Here is a 15,841-nt window from a genome sequence, read left to right on the forward strand (position 1 = left end):
AAAAACCGTAGTAGGTACCACACCTACTCGCCTCGCGAGGTTCGGGTTTGTTGAACTCCTGCGATGGTTCACTGCCAGCACGTTCCTCGGCGCACAGCCTTGTTTCCATACACTTCAGCATGGTGGTACACGGGATCGGTCATGCCCCGCCCTGCGCTCTGACGTCATTCGCCGTCCGCCCACTGAGGCGCCTCATCTGTAGGGAGTGGGCCGTCCTTTCGCCGAGGATACAGCGCCGTTTAACACGTGAGCCTCATGTGACAGAGGTAGATCAGTTTGAGCGGAGAGTCAGAGGGTTTATTTAACTCGTCGTTCTGTCCTCCCCCACTTTCCCAGTGCGCCACCAAGGCTTGACTTCCTCACCGCTGCGGGACCACGGCGTGGAGATCGCAGGAACTAACTTTACAGCGTTTTGTTTTAAAAAAAAATGACAGATTATTAAACAGTTTTAACCTTTTTCGACGCATTCTGCGCATTTTTCGTTGCATTTTATCATTTCCTTTTTTATTTACAAATTGCTTTGCAAGTGCTGATAGAGCGCGTAAATAAATGCGTATTTATTTCTGAGTGCTTTTGGAAGAGTACCTCGGTTTTGACAGCAAAATTGGAATACAAAGAATGGAGCGAATTCCAAGCGCGCAACCACCCCCTCTGTCCAAACATCAGGCTGAACTGTCAGACGTGCAGGGGTAAGTTATACTTTGGAGATGTAGCTTTCCCAGACTGCGTCGCCCCCTTTTTAACCTCCAACTAAAATGCACCTAATGTATAATTTTGTGCACTTTACCATCAAAATGACCTGATTCCTTACTCGTGCGCTCTTTTTGTGTTTCTTTAGGATGGATTTCCCAATGTATGTCTATAAACCCAGGCGGGGAATGAAGCGAGGAGAAGAGAGCAAGGTCCGTTCTACGTGTGTGTGTGTGTGTGTGTGTGTGTTCGTGTTTGTGGTTGTTTATTGCCAATTGGTAAAGTTAAGTAATAACCATAGAGCTCAAACATCCAGGAATTAGATTAGGAGTTGGTCTATAGTCCCATAAATGGTTGACCTAGTTTCTACTATGACATAACTCCTGGATTCCTCCCTATCGGTGTATCTGCCTCTGGTCATGGAGAACTATGTGCTCTCGTTTCACTTAAATTTACGCAACATTTCTGTTTATTCTCTTAGGAAACCTACAAGCTGCCTCACAGACTTATTGAGAAGAAAAGACGTGACCGGATAAACGAATGCATCGCCCAGTTAAAAGATCTATTACCCGAGCACCTGAAACTAACTGTAAGTTCATAGTGTAGGTGGGAGGGTTAATGGGATTGGCTGTATTGAGCGGCACGCACCATCTAGTGGCTGTTTAGTGCTATCACATCTTTGTTGAGTGCGTCAGCAGCTCATGCCGATGACGGCTCACGTTAAAGAGAATGTGCTGCTGTTAGATTTTTGTTGTTTCGAGTGTATATTTTAAAAAGTTACATTCAGTGTTGATTTCCTTAATGCAAATGAAATTTCAATAAATTGGTGTAAATTATTTCAGAGTAATCACATGTGGTGATGTGTACATGTGTAGTAGAGCTTGGTTTCTGCTTGTTATATAAGAGGATATGCTGACTGTGTGCGTGTCTCTCCATTAGACTCTGGGCCATCTGGAGAAGGCTGTGGTTTTAGAGCTTACGCTCAAGCACGTGAAAGCCCTCACCTCTCTTCTTGAGCAGCAGCAGCAGAAGATCCTTGCTCTTCAGAACGGCATGCAAATCGGTGAGCTGCAGATCATTTTTGCACACGCACAAACACATGAGGAGGAACTGGATGGGTTTTCTAGACAGAATGCAAATAATGCAGATGAATGCAGAATTGCACCACTGAAAGTAACTTCACTTACAGCTGTTTACAAAAAGTCACAGTCTATATTAGATTTCTGAGTGTGTTGTTTCCTTATGTGTTTATAGAGCAGCCTCCCATCAGCCAGGAGAAGTCAGAGGAGATGTTCTGCTCTGGCTTCCACATGTGTGCCAAGGAAATTCTCCAGTATCTCGCTAATCACAAGACTGACGGAGACTTCACCCCATCCCACGTCATCAGCCACATTCACAAGTTAGCTGTAGAGGTGCTGCACAGTCCAGCCCGACCCCGCACCCCTCTTAGCCCTCAACCCGAGGAAATCCCTGCCTACCAACCTCATAAAGAAATGTCTCCCAGCTTAGCCCCTAAGCCCAGCGAGGGCTACGGGAGGAACTGTGTGCCCGTCATCCAGCGGGTGTACGCTTCACCAAGCAGCGAGCAGAGCGGCAGTGATACAGACACAGACAGTGGCTACGGAGGAGAGCTGGAGAAAAACGAATCTGGGGCACCGCAGGGACATCCAGATTATTACGTTCACGGGAGCCAGCAGAAGCGACTGCTGGCTGACAGGCAGAACTCCAGCATCAAGCAGGAGGATGACGAGCCACGCCACAAACGAGCCCGTGTGGAGTCGTCTGAGGATGAGCTGCTCTCAGGCGGAGAATCATCAACTTCTTCATCCTCTAGCGGATATGGAAGTTTCATGAGTGTATCCCCTAACCATCCACCCCCTCCTCCACATCCCCTCTGCATGCCTTTCTACCTCATTCCACCTTCTGCTGCAGCTTACCTACCAATGCTTGAGAAGTGCTGGTACCCTGGGGCCATGCCAATGCTCTACCCTGGCATGAGCAGCTCATCACCTACCATACCCAGTGAAAGGCCCGGCCCACCTCAGCTTGTGCTGTCTCCCCGGGGAGGTTCTCCAGCCCCAGCCATATCTCAGACTCCCATGGACTCTCCTGCTCTCCTTCAGGCACTCAAGCAAGTACCACCCCTCAACCTGGAAACCAAAGACTGAGAGATAAAGGCGAAAAGACTGCCCTGATATATTGCCCTGTTCTCAAAACACGACTGAGCTGTTCCATAATTCATAATCACTCATCTCCTCTTTTCCTCAGCCTGGAGGGTAAAGCATCAAATAAGAGGACTTGTAGAAATGATCAAGGAGAGAGAGAGAAAGAGGTGAGAGCAGCATCCTTCCACACTGAGAGCAATGCAAAGCTCTGGTTGAATGTCAAATGCTCAGCGGTGTTCAGTGGTATATATGTATCATATAAACTGGATCTGCCCTGTGCACACATAAACACACATATGGTTGAATGTAAAGAAAGAAATGTTTTAGCTGCTGCTGTTAAAGTGTAAACACAGATTAACATTGACGCATCTCACTCGCGATTTTGTAATTTAGAACGTGTTGCACCAAATGTTAGCGATAATTTGCCACCCAAAGTTTGTCGCCTATGTCCTTTGCTCACCATTATGATTACTGAGATGGAAAAAAAAGCCCTTTCAGCCATGACCGGCACCATAAAATACAAGGATTCCCTCAAATGTGTACAGACAGCGAGGGTACACCACATGGTAGATGAAGGAAAAGGCCGCCGCATGGCCACGCTGAATGAGAGAAGTGTCGTTTATGATTTAAACAGACGCCTAAGATGGATTTTTCTGTAATTATTGTTCATAGATTTATTGTACATTTCTATTTTTGATACCTTCTCGCACTCTGTCTGCCCCGAGAGATATACGAGGAGGGCAGAGTGTGGACAATGTACGTCGTGTACTCAGAAACTGTGTACATACTGTAGCACTGTGCTGGACCTGGTCTGCATACTCGACATCTGTTTCTGCTCAAGTCAAACCCGGTGTTTGTGCTTGCTGTTGCCTTTTACTTGTGAAAAGCTGATAAATCTCAGATGTTAATTCTCTGTACTATGTATGAATCTTGGAGACAAAGGAGCAAGGAAGTGAATGTAAACGTTTTAACCAGAAGACTAGTTTTCTATAGAAAGAGGTACTTGAGATTTTATATTTTGGGACCTACATGAAAGATGTTTGATGTAAATATTTTGTCTATAATTGTTGATATACATGATATAAGTGTATTAATAAAGTATTTTTTTTCCCGTGGAAACTTGTTCTGACCGTATATGTACGAAAGAGAGTGAGAATGTGTGTGAAAACAAATAAATACTTTTTAGAGGTTTTACAGCACCACAGCATTCACGTCACAGGGAACACTTATGTAATGGCAGATCTGTGGCATGGCTCTCCTGCTGGTTAACCGTCTGTGGCCTCAAATGCAAAAACACAAGTAAACACACGAGTATAAACAGCTACAGTAAATCATCTGAGGCAACAGTCAGAATACATCTGCATCTTGTCTCTATGGCTGTATGAGACGATAGTAAATACCATTATTCCAGATTTGTGACACACCCCTCTGCATTTAGTTTCCCTGCAGAGTGCTTTACCTCCTGGAGACATGCAAAACATGTAGCTGTATAATTTACAAAAAATGCTACCACTACCTCCTGTGTTGTGCAATCACATTTTTCATCTATGCGATAGCACCTCCAATTATAGGTTTATCTCAGTGCAGTTCAACATAAGCCCAGTGCCAGTCACAACATCTTTGTCTTCCCACCTACACATTTTTTTCCAGTGCCCTTTTTTTCGGAGCTTAGTCATTCTGTTGCTGGTTTGTTTATATAATCTACAGTTTGAGATTACGACCAGCCACCTAAATGTCATTTATATCTTTCAAACTAGTTTCCTTGAAGCTGATTTCCATTTATTTGTTTCAGGAGGAGTTGCATGTTGTATTGATGTCATGAGTTTGCAAGCAAAACCATTATACATGTACTCACCACCCACTTTGTTATTTACACCTTGCTAGTGCCAAGTTGAGCCCTTTTTACCTTCAGAGATGCCTTAATTCTTCTTGGCATGGATTCAACAAGGTGCTGGAAATATTCCTAAGCAATTCCCATCTACGCTGATATGATAACATCACACATGATGTGAATCTCCTGTTCCAGCACATCCCAAAGGTGCTCTATTGGAATGAGATCTGGAGACTGTGGAGGCCAGTTGAGTACAGTGAACTCATTGTCATGTTCAAGCAATCAGTTTGAGATGATCTTGTCTCTGTGACATGACCTGTAATCCCCCTGATGGACTCATCAGAAGATGAGTGCACTGTTGTCGTAAAGGGACGGACAATGTCAGCAATAGTACATTGGCCGTGGTGTTTAAATGATGCTCAGTTGGTGCTAAGAGCCCAAAGTGTGCCAAGTAAATAACCCCACACCATTACAACACCATCACCACACACATATATTGATATAAGGCAGGATAGATCCATACTTTCAAGTTTTTTACACCAAAGTCTGACCAGCGAATGTTTTTCTAGTCTCATCTTATCCAATTTTGATTACCAAGTACTAATTCCAGTGTGGCCATCTGCTGGAAAGACTATCTGCTTTAAGGTTTGTGTTGTGCTTGCATAGATGCTCTTCAAGGTTCAAGGTCCAAGGTTCTTTATTTGTCACATGCATAGTTATACAAGTATAACACACAGTGAAATGTAGCCTGACACACTCCTCGACATGTGCAAAAATAGGGGGGGTGGGGCTGTAGAGGAAGAACATTATATATATAGTATATACATTGGGTGAATGTGCAGTAGTAGCAGCAAGCAGGTGAATTCTGTACATTAATATGAATAGACATCTGACTATTTTACAGGATAGACAATATAAACATATTTAAAATTAAAGGAATTTGAAATGTACATTGTTCCTTGGTTTAGTGTCTGGAAGAGAGTCCTGTCTCAGTCAATTATAGATGATGTGAGATGATGTGAGCAGGCGGGTGTGTGTGGTTTAGGGCACAGATGGCTTGGGGATAGAATAATAATAATAATAATGGATTGGATTTATATAGCGCTTTTCTAGGCACCCAAAGCGCTTTACAATACCACTATTCATTCACTCTCACATTCATACACTGGTGGAGGCAGCTACAGTTGTAGCCACAGCTGCCCTGGGGCAGACTGACAGAAGCGAGGCTGCCATATAGCTCCTCTTGAGTCTCTCTGTCCTTGCCCGGAAGATGCGGAACCTTCTACCAGAATGCAGAAGTTGGAACAGTTTGTTGCCAGGATGGGACGGGTCCTTCAGTATCTGCGCTGTTCTAATCCGGCATCTCCTGGTGTAGGTGTCCTGAAGCGGGGGGAGAGCAATCCTGCAGCAGCGTTCTGCTGTACGGATCACTCTCTGGAGAGCTTTTTGGTCCTTCACACAGCTGTTCCCAATGCTCTCCACAGCGCCTGTATAGAAAATCCTGAGGATCTTTGGAGAGACCCTGAACTTCCTCAGTTGTCGTAGGTGATACAGGCGCTGCCTAGCCTTTTTGGTCTGGGCCTGAATGTGGGCAGCCCATGTCAGGTCTGAGGAGATGTGAACACCAAGATACTTGAAGGACTGCACCCTCTCCACTGGAGCTCCATTGATGATAATGGGCTTGTAGTCTCTGTGCTGACCCCTTCTGAAGTCCACCACTAGCTTCTTGGTCTTGCCGACGTTCAGCTGGAGTTGGTTGTCCTGGCACCACGATGCCAGATTCTTCACTTCATCCATGTAGGCCGCCTCATCGTTGTTGGAGATGGCACCCAACACCACTGTGTCGTCAGCAAACTTCACAATGGTGTTGGAGCCATGGGTGGCCACACAGTCTGAAGTGTAGAGGGAGTAGAGCAGTGGCGAGAGGACACATCCCTGAGGTGCTCCTGTGTTGATGGTGATGCTGTTGGAGAAGCACCTGCCCACCCTCACCACCTGAGTTCTGCCAGTGAGGAAGTCCAACACCCATGCACACAGACGGCTGTTAAGTCCCAGATCCCTGAGCTTCGTGAACAGTCTGCAGGGCACTATTGTGTTAAACGCTGAACTGTAATCAACAAACAGTATTCTCACATAGTTACCCTGTTTCTTGTCCACGTGGCTGAGAGTGGTGTGTAGGACGTGGGCGATGGCATCCTCTGTGGATCTGTTGGATCTGTAGGCGAACTGCAGTGGATCTGCGGTGTCTGGGATGGAGGAGGAGATGATGTTCTTCAGCAGCCTCTCAAACACCTTCATTACTACCGAGGTCAGTGCAACTGGCCGGTAATCGTTCAGGGATGAGGGTTTGCTGTACTTGGGCACAGGGATGATGGTGGATCTTTTGAAGCATGTGGGGACCACAGACTTCGCCAGGGACTCGTTGGAGATGTAAGTGAACACACCTGCTAGCTGGTCAGCACAGCAGCGCAGCCCCGACGCTTTCCTTGTGTTAACTCTCTTCAATGCCGCTCGGACGTCATGCTCCGCGATGCTGGTCACCGGTCTCTCGCTGATGACGCCACTGTCCTCGGTAGTCAGGCGGTAGATAGCATTAGCCGCTACTACCACAATGTCATCTTTTATGTGATCCCTGTTTTACTTGACTGTATGTCTAAAATGTGATAAATAAAGTAAAAAAAAAAAAAAAAAAAAGATAGGATTAGCCGCCTGGCTAACCAGATGCTCTTTAGCATAGCTTGGTTGTAACAAGTGCTTATTTGAATTACTGTTGCCTTCCGATCAGCTCAAAGCAGTCTGGCCATTCTTCTCTGCAATTAAGAAGACATTTTCATCCAGAGAGCTGCTGCTCTCTAGAAATTCTCTCTTTTTCTCTGTAAACCCTAGAGACTTTTATGTGGGAAAATCCCAGCAGATCAGCAGTTTTCGAAATACTCAGATCAGCCTGTCAGTCACCAGCTATCATGCCACCTTCAAAGTCACTTTAAATCATCCTTAAATCTGATGCACGCTTTGAACTTCAGCAGGTCATTTTTACCATGTCTATATGTCTAATGAACCGAGCTGCTGCCGCATACATGAATATTTGCACGTAGGAGCACTGAACATGGCTGCTGGTACCAGTCGAGTATTGTTGCTGACTATGTCAATCCCTTTAAGACCACAGTGTACCCATCTTATGATGGCTGCTTCCAGCAGTATAGCAAATTAGTGGATAAGATGAATACCATGTTTTCTCAAGTCATATTTGACTGTCCCTCTCTCGTTGTTTCCTGTCTGTAGTTAAAAAATTATGACAAAGCATATGAAAAAAACTTTATTATTTTATCCACATATGTTATTTAACACACAGCTCAACAAAATCTAGTTAACGATAGTTTACATGAATTTGATTAAACCTGTGGCAGTCAAGTGTGTTACTGTCTGAATGTTTTGAGAAAATGATTGTAATCAGTAGAGTAAAGATTCTTCTTCTTGGGGCATAAAGACCCATATCACTTAAAAAATAACTTTCCAAGTTGTTTTTACATTTAAATTTTATTTTTATAAAAAAGCACCGAAACACTCAATTAAATAGGTGTTGCTAAATGTATCAGTGTGTCTGTGGACCCAGAATGATTTTCTCTGGTTATTTCCTGTCATCACCAAACCTTAAAACTTTTTTTTTTAATCATTGAAACTTTATTGCCACCTGGTGGGGAATTGAAATACCCACATCCTATAAAAAGGCCAAACTTTTGTACAGACATGCATATAGATAAACTAACAGATATTCTGCTAATTTGGCTTCAGCCCATTAAAATGTAAATTATGTTCAGCATTTCTGGCTGTGCTCCATCTCCATCAACTCAACATCTCTTGTACTTATGTTCTTCTGTGAGCTCCCCTTTGTGTCTAGCTTTGACTTGCCTTTGAGAGTTTAGGCATAACTGGTGCTTGTGGGTAGTCGGGTGAGATAAAAAGGCAGAATTATGACAAACGTTAGTTCCAGTCACAATATTTGGTTGCAATTGAAAGATCTCCAGGGTTGGAAGGGGACCCTGGAGTGACGGAAAGACCCTGGAGGAAATCTTGTGTTGTGGCTCAGAGCTTCGCTGGGAAAGGAAGGATTTGGACGTGTGTGATGCATGATGATGGATGGACTGATGTTTACCCTCTGATGTACAACATGCCGGGTCTAAGGAAAAGGATAGACTCCTTGGCACCAGGGTTGCCCCACTGTCACGGCGACGTAATCCCAAACGCTGTGCTTTCTTCTGAGGTTCAGTGTGTACACTCGCAGGCTGTTCACATGCCACGCTGCGGCAGGATTTGCGAACAGGGCAGGTGTTTTGACGTTCTGCTTTTCTATCGTGCTCCCTCTTTGGACATGTAGATGTCATCTGGCTCTTTTTCACTTGGCTCTCCTTGCCTAAAAGGGGAAAATCAGCAACTGCATGTGGCTTCTGACTGAATTGTTTGTGTCTTGGCTCAGCCACAGCTTGAGATAACTGCTCTGGATGGACCTGATGAGGGAGAGGTGAGTTAGAGATAAAAGACTGTCTGTAATGTCTGGATCTCTTTATGGTCGCTCCTTCCACTAGCAGGTTCACTCCCAAATACTGAGGAACTTCAACTGCAGCCTGAAAATGTGATAAAGTAAAAACAAATCACAAAATTCTCCATGGCATTCATCGTTAAGTAGAAATATCCTGGAAATAAACAACAATTGGCTTTGAAGCCAGTCCAACCTGTTTGTAAATAAGCTTGAAGCCTCCTGTGTAAGCGCTGGGATCAGTCCTCCAATCTAGCACAACCCTCAGCGTGTCGACTTGCACAGCAGGACAGAGCCGCGCAGTCACAGTGCTGGAGCAGGCCATAGTAGGGCTGGCATTGATCTCTAGAAGCCAAGGCCTCAGATCTCTGCCCAACATAAAATCAGCTCCATAAAGCTCAAAGCTTGCCTTGTGGGGCTCCACCAAATCCTGGGCTGTCTGTAGAGCATGGACAACTGCTTGCTGCATGCCTGGTATCACCACCGACTCCCACTCTGTCTCACGGCCCTCTCGCTGCAGAAAAGAGCGAAACTGTGAGCAGGACCACATATTATCCTCCGGCAGTCCTGGATGGCGGTTACGAGATGGCTGGAAGTGCTTCTGGATGGAGTTGTTGCACAGGTGGACTGAGCTGAGGAAAATGGTAGAAAATGGGAACATCCACAAAGTACTCTAGATAAAAGACACCGTAAAACTTAACTGTAACCTTCATTTTTTGTCTTTTGTTTGAAAACTCTTACTGACCTGTCCAGAGTTTTTGTCGAGTAAGGCTGAGTGGAAAACCGCAGGTAGCACTCTTTGTAGAACCAGATAGTCAGAGGGTTCCAGTCAGTTACAAGGAACCACTGACGGAGGTCAAACTTTGTGCAGTGGACCAGCAGGGGTCGTTCCAAGTATTTTTGAACCACCCACTTACTCTCCTTTGTCAGTGCTCTGTCAGTGTCCACAAGTGCCAAAATCTCATCCAGGTGATTCATACACATAATGCCTAATGATGATGAGGGTGTGGGAGTGAAAAAAGAGGTGAAAGCAGAGTTGATTAAAACACAAAATCAGAACTGCGATTTTGACAACTATTTGATTCAGCAGTGTTTAAGATGACCTCGTGAATCAAATCTGATATTTGATGATGGAATCTCATATCTTTCCGGTCTTTTTAAAGTAATTTCACTATGCCAGCTTTCAGTCAATACCATGTCAAATTTCCCAGCATACATTCAAAGAATGGGTCATGTTAATTTCTTAACAACACACATAAAGTCAATAATGAAATACAAAGTACTTCAAAAATAAAAAGAAGGCTTGGCTTTACCACTGCTGTGCAGTGCAATAAAGGCCTCTTGTGTGCAGCCAGATGGAAGGAAATGCGACCAAGACCAACAATTCGAGCATGATCGCAGACAGAAAACTATTTGACAGCTCAACAAACAAAAATGATCCCTGGACAAAGTTGTCCTCTGAAATTTGTCAGAAAGTAATAAAAAATGACTTGCAAAGCGCAATAAAAATAAGAAGAGCCCTCCAAAATGAACAGCCATCTACTAAAGATAAATGAGAGTGAAGGCAAAGTAGCTATACCTGCATATATAATTCCACTTAGGCCAGACTTGACTACAAATCATATCTTTGTTGAGATGAAAACAGTGGTGTTAAAAAACTTATGTGAGTCTTGAAATAAAAACAGTGAAAGGAGGAAAAAAAGAGTATGACATCTTTCTTCTCTATGTATTAAAATTAGTAAAACAAAACCGAAAAAACCGGGATGTTAATAAAATATAGGGTTTTTTTCAAATGTTTTTATGAGAAAGTTTGCACAGAAGACTTGATGCTAGAATTTATGTTGTGCTACTGTAGTCTTGGCAGACTATATTATTATGCACATATAATTTTTACATAATTTTTATGTATGTGCTGTGGGTTTTTTTCTATTTTGCTGTAATATAACTTCCCAAATAAAAAGGAAAATCTAAAAATATATATATATTAATTATGTCCATTCATCAGTTGAATGTCTGAAAACAAAACCAGGCTTGCTTTCTTCAATATTTTTCACAGCTGTTTACCTGTAAAAAAAAAAAAAAAGCAAGCTTGCTATGTAAGTATCATATTAACTATTACGAAGGTAAATTATCAGAAAAAAGCCTAACCTCTTCCTCTTGATTTGGCACCTGGTTTGATGATCCAGATGTTGTTTAATCCATCTGTGTCCAGCTGTGGGCAAACAGCCTGAAGTCTGGTTAACATATCCTGGCAACGCTCCACAAATACACTGCTGCCCCTGATCAGTTTGCCTTTACTGCATATAAACATGTTATTGTTAGAATTGCAAATACAGTTTTATAGTAGTGGTAGTTTTCTGAAGCCCTCTGTATTTTGAACATGTATAGCATGTCATTCTATATTTAACCCCAACCTTTACTTATTGACTTGACTAAGCCATTGCATGGGATGTACCACTGACAGCTACAAGTGGCACCTGACATGAATAAATCCTTCCAGCAGCTAGAAAAGGACAGCACAAAGGCTCTGATCATGGCGGCACAGGAAGCACCAGATGGATGTATGCAGGAGTCTACCGCAGGCGACAGGACCCAGACTGATGCCCCAGAGACAGTCCAGCACATAGTAGCAGGATGTAAGAGGCAAGCCAGGACACCGTACACTGGGAGGCACAACTAAGTGGAGGGAATAGTGTACAAGAGCATACAGAAGTTCCCAAGTCCTAATGAGAGACACCACCAAACGTGGTTGGAAACATCATGGCTAAGGTCTTGTGGGACTTCAAGTTCTAGACAGACAAGCAGCTGCGGGCCAATCAATCAGACTTGGTGGTGGTTTACAAAGAACAGAAGACCATAGTTGTGATAGATGCGACAATCTCAGTGGTCAGTAACATCAGGAAGAAAGAGCACAAGATAATAGAAAAGTACAACTAGAGCACATCCGCTCTAGCTAAAGTCCAAAGTGGTCCCAGTGGTAATGGGAGAACTGGGATCTGTAAACTGTATGTAAGCTGTAAACTGGAAGATGGTCTCCAGCAGATTTGAGACACAACACCTGAGGTCCAGAGGAGTGCAGTGAGCTAAGACATTGCGCAGAACCCTCAAATTCCTAGGTCTCTGGTAGAAGACCCAAGATAAGAAACACACACACGTCCCTTATGGGATCTTCTCCTGACTAATGAGAACTCCAATTTTGCTATTTCAGATACCTTTTAAAGTTGTTAGCAACCTAAATTGATTTTTATAAGCAGACTTCCACTGCCAGTAATGAAAATAAAACGAGTGTAACCCGATGACAATTTGTAGAAAAACCCTGGAAGCTCCCAGAAAATCTCTCAACTCACTGCACAACCATGTAGTAGTGTTTAAGAAACTCTGCCCATTGCGCTTCCTCCACCGAGGGCGGTATTTCTGCTGTTACATCAATGTCGCTGTGCTTTAGAACACTGAGAAACTCTTGACACACGTGTAAGGCTGTGTTAATAATTTCTGGACCAACAGATCGATGCTCCTCATTATCCAACTCTGTAGAGAGAGAGAGAGAGAGAATATTGCACCGTTATACTCCCTCTTGTCCAAACTTTGCATCAAAAGCATTTTTATTCCTATGTGTGAGAAATTATTTCTAAACCTTCAGCGAGACTGTTCTTGGATTTTTGTTTGTCCCCCTCTGGTTCATCTCTTCTCCAAATACTTGTCTCAACCACATACTGCAGCAGACTGGTACATGCTGTTCTCCTGAAATCCTCTTTATGTTCATAAAAAAGAGAAAAACAGTCAGAGAAGCTATTGGACATAAGTAAACTTAAAAATTCTTTGCACCTAAATTACACCTCATTTAGTCTTGTAGAACATCTTTTTTTCTGTTATATGTAATTTACAGCAGACCTATGAATGCATGCTTTTCATCCTCTGCTCCAAGCCTGTAGCATCTTGGGAAGAAAGTGTCTGGATCCGCTGTGTCAAACCACTGAAGGTTACGCAGATTCACACAAAGTCCCACCTGAAAACAAAACAATTACACTGCAGGAAAAGAGCTAAATAAAATGTATGCGCCAGCTAATCATTAGAAACGTTTTACCTTTGTGGTAAATGTTCCAGCATTCGCATAGTGATTGGTCATCTGGTCGTGCCGCAAGGAGCGACAGTCTATGTTGTCCCGTCGTGTCGTCCAGTAGAAATACGTTGTTTCATTTCGAACAAGGCGAGACTACAAGAGTCACAACAAAGACACAAGTGAAAGTCCCTTTGGCTTTACACTGGGCAAGATATCTGTGTTAAGTTAGTGGGTACACCTAAAGCTTATCTTACCATGAGATCATACATGTCATCAAGGTTCTCCCCTTTCTCGCCTTCCTCCGCTCTCTCTGTCACAAGATAAGAGGTGTGTGTATACATGCATGGTTACAGGTGTTAGAGGCTAGCATCTGTAATGCAGCATACGATTTCTTGTTTACCAGCTAAAGGGAAATCCATCTAACTTGTGTTACAATTACTCTCTGTTAATTATTCCCACACTTAGAGGGGGGCAATCCTTTCTCTTTTTGGCCTTACCAGTAAAATAACTGCAGATCAGCCCATCATTACCATCCCCCTCCTCAACGCAGGGGTAAGTAGGTGATCTTTGGACGGGATGTGGCAAACGACGTTCAACCCACCCTCTGGCCCATAATGCAGCACGGATCACTGGATAGGGTCCCTGCACTGAAAACACTTTCCTTAACTGAGAATGATGGGAAGAGAAACGAAGAAAAAAAATATGACACAATCAACTGTGGCATTACAATAAAAATCTGTTTTTACATATGATCACCTTCACAGCTTTGTCCACCAGCGTTTTAGCTGTTTTCAGCCTGTCTGGATTGATCACTGGCAGGCTACGTACACTGGATCGTATCCTTCCCCCCACTGGAGCAACTGTGGATTGTAACACTGGAACAAACTCCAGATTTAAATATGAAGTACTAATTATGTTTTTACCAGCAGATGTACAATGACTTACCTGGCATTTGTCGCTGAGGTCTGTAGGTCTCTTTTCAACTGACCAATGCACAATGTGAAAGAGAAAGCAAAAATGCACCCAGTTGCACTATTTTTACATCATATTATAGGATTTGAAATTATACAGATCTATGAATAGCAAGCTAATATAAGTAGATCCAAATTTATAGGGACATTATTCCAATATCCAAATATACCTTTTCACTGTAGACCTAAACATGCTGTTTAGGCTACTGGCTACTGTTTCCCCTGCAGCTGAAAAATAGAGGAGGCTTTACTATAAATAGTATGGCATGTGGTACCTAAATTTGTCTATGCAGCAGCTGAAGAAGGATGTAAATTGGGTTAATCAGGCATCTTAATCTGAACTGATTTAGGCTGTGATGACTGGCAGAGCTACGCGCAAGAAGGGCGCAGGTGCGCGCACACGAGTAGAAACATAAAACGAATACACCATGACCAGCCGTGGATTGATAAGCCAACTCTCCATGATTTAAATAAGCGATTAAAAAGGCATAACGAATAAATGAATCTCAAATAAAACCAGGTGTTATTTTACAGTGGACATGAATATACAAACCTCTGTTGTCACTTCCCCACTGAACTGGGCTGTATCTGTATGCGTCCATAGACTTGCTCAGTCCGGCTTCCTTCATGCTGCCGCACACTGTTCCCATAACAACCGTGCATGCTCCCACAGACAGTTTATAGTTGCCCCAACAACAGTGTCCAGGAGAAACAGGACGCCACGCCGGTGGATGAAAAATCCACCACCTTGAGGCATGCCTTGAAGAAACTGGATCACTATCGGACACTATCAGTTGCAAACAGCGTGGCTTACAGGTGTATGCGACATGCACACGGACAATTAAGGCACTCATACATGATATGTGTGTGGAAATATCCCGTTGCAGTTGCACTTTGAATTCAGTGTGAATGGACAAAGTGGTTAAAGAGGGTCAGCTTGCCAAAATTCAATACAGTGCTCTGCAACGTGACTGGTAGGCAAGAGTTCATGCCGAGGTCAATGATGGAAAAAACAAACAAACAAAAACTGTTGCTTTTATTGCCTGGTTAATTAAATCGTATCTCCTTATCTATCAATAAAGATTAACATGTTGCGTAGGTAAAGGAACCCATCTGTGCTACATCGTAAATAACTGCCTTCAATGGTAAATTATGTCATTTACTACGCATGGATCTTTCTTTGCGTAATGCATCAGCTTAACACACGATGGCATCCGAAGACTTCTGGTATATTCTGGATCAATCAGATTCTGAAGGTCTGTGTTCGTTCAAGCCGGTGCGCCAAGAAGGCAACACTAGCGTCTGTTACAGCCTAATATTATGTTACCAATCTGCGTATTTTATAACCCGAAACCCGCAGTCACAAAGTTTAGTCCAGGTAGAGTGGTTTGCTACTGGACTACATGAAAACATTTATTCTACTGCATGAATTTCATTGTTAGGTTGGAAATTTTTACGCCTTTTCCTACAAAGATCAGTCTCTTAAAATTAATTCAACTGGTAAAGATGAAGCTTTACCCAAATATGATTTCTAGACAGGATGAAATGCATCTGAAATGACAGTTAACCGTTTTTAACAGCTTTGTAATT

The 15,841-nt window shown here is 43.3% G+C and overlaps 2 protein-coding genes across 4 annotated transcripts; one reads left to right on the forward strand and one right to left on the reverse strand.

The window, feature by feature from the left end:
• The first annotated feature begins 254 nt into the window (after window positions 1–254).
• LOC146709517 (class E basic helix-loop-helix protein 40-like) lies at window positions 255–3,970 on the forward strand. Its single transcript, XM_085456510.1, has 5 exons — window positions 255–689; window positions 839–902; window positions 1,172–1,279; window positions 1,630–1,753; window positions 1,945–3,970. Exons 1-5 carry the CDS (start codon window positions 619–621, stop codon window positions 2,856–2,858), a joined length of 1,281 nt encoding a protein of 426 aa, XP_085312636.1. The 5' UTR covers window positions 255–618; the 3' UTR covers window positions 2,859–3,970.
• A 4,019-nt stretch (window positions 3,971–7,989) lies between these two features.
• ttll3 (tubulin tyrosine ligase-like family, member 3) lies at window positions 7,990–15,120 on the reverse strand. 3 transcript variants are annotated; one of them, XM_085456513.1, is made up of 14 exons: window positions 14,805–14,867; window positions 14,422–14,479; window positions 14,226–14,263; window positions 14,037–14,155; window positions 13,778–13,946; window positions 13,535–13,590; window positions 13,305–13,433; window positions 13,112–13,226; window positions 12,855–12,971; window positions 12,568–12,748; window positions 11,369–11,517; window positions 9,966–10,209; window positions 9,417–9,852; window positions 7,990–9,308 (listed from the first exon to the last, which is right to left on the reverse strand). In XM_085456513.1, the coding sequence occupies exons 3-14, from the start codon at window positions 14,230–14,232 to the stop codon at window positions 8,535–8,537; spliced, it is 2,496 nt and encodes an 831-aa protein (XP_085312639.1). In that variant the 5' UTR covers window positions 14,233–14,263; window positions 14,422–14,479; window positions 14,805–14,867; the 3' UTR covers window positions 7,990–8,534. The 3 variants fall into 3 exon arrangements, with proteins under 3 accessions (XP_085312639.1, XP_085312638.1, XP_085312637.1); XM_085456512.1 differs by lacking the exon at window positions 14,422–14,479 and having other exon boundaries at window positions 14,805–14,830; XM_085456511.1 differs by lacking the exon at window positions 14,422–14,479 and having other exon boundaries at window positions 14,037–14,263; window positions 14,805–15,120.
• Window positions 15,121–15,841: the final 721 nt, after the last annotated feature.

Source organism: Copadichromis virginalis, linkage group LG5 (genome assembly GCF_057382275.1).
Source record: "Copadichromis virginalis isolate Kocher_CV1m ecotype Utaka linkage group LG5, C_Virginalis_male_GT1.1, whole genome shotgun sequence".
NCBI lineage: Eukaryota > Metazoa > Chordata > Actinopteri > Cichliformes > Cichlidae > Copadichromis > Copadichromis virginalis.

Bases quoted from the DNA above. Each gene is read 5' to 3' on its own strand.
- LOC146709517 (XM_085456510.1), top strand. From the start codon at position 619: ATGGAGCGAATTCCAAGCGCGCAACCACCCCCTCTGTCCAAACATCAG. The intron at 690-838 runs GTAAGTTATACT...GTGTTTCTTTAG, and splicing joins GAACTGTCAGACGTGCAGGG to GATGGATTTCCCAATGTATG. The intron at 1,754-1,944 runs GTGAGCTGCAGA...ATGTGTTTATAG, and splicing joins TCAGAACGGCATGCAAATCG to AGCAGCCTCCCATCAGCCAG.
- ttll3 (XM_085456511.1), bottom strand. From the start codon at position 15,105: ATGAGTGCCTTAATTGTCCGTGTGCATGTCGCATACACCTGTAAGCCA. The intron at 14,264-14,804 runs GTTTGTATATTC...TGCATTGGTCAG, and splicing joins GTGGGGAAGTGACAACAGAG to TTGAAAAGAGACCTACAGAC. The intron at 10,210-11,368 runs GTTAGGCTTTTT...CATCATCATTAG, and splicing joins TGCCAAATCAAGAGGAAGAG to GCATTATGTGTATGAATCAC.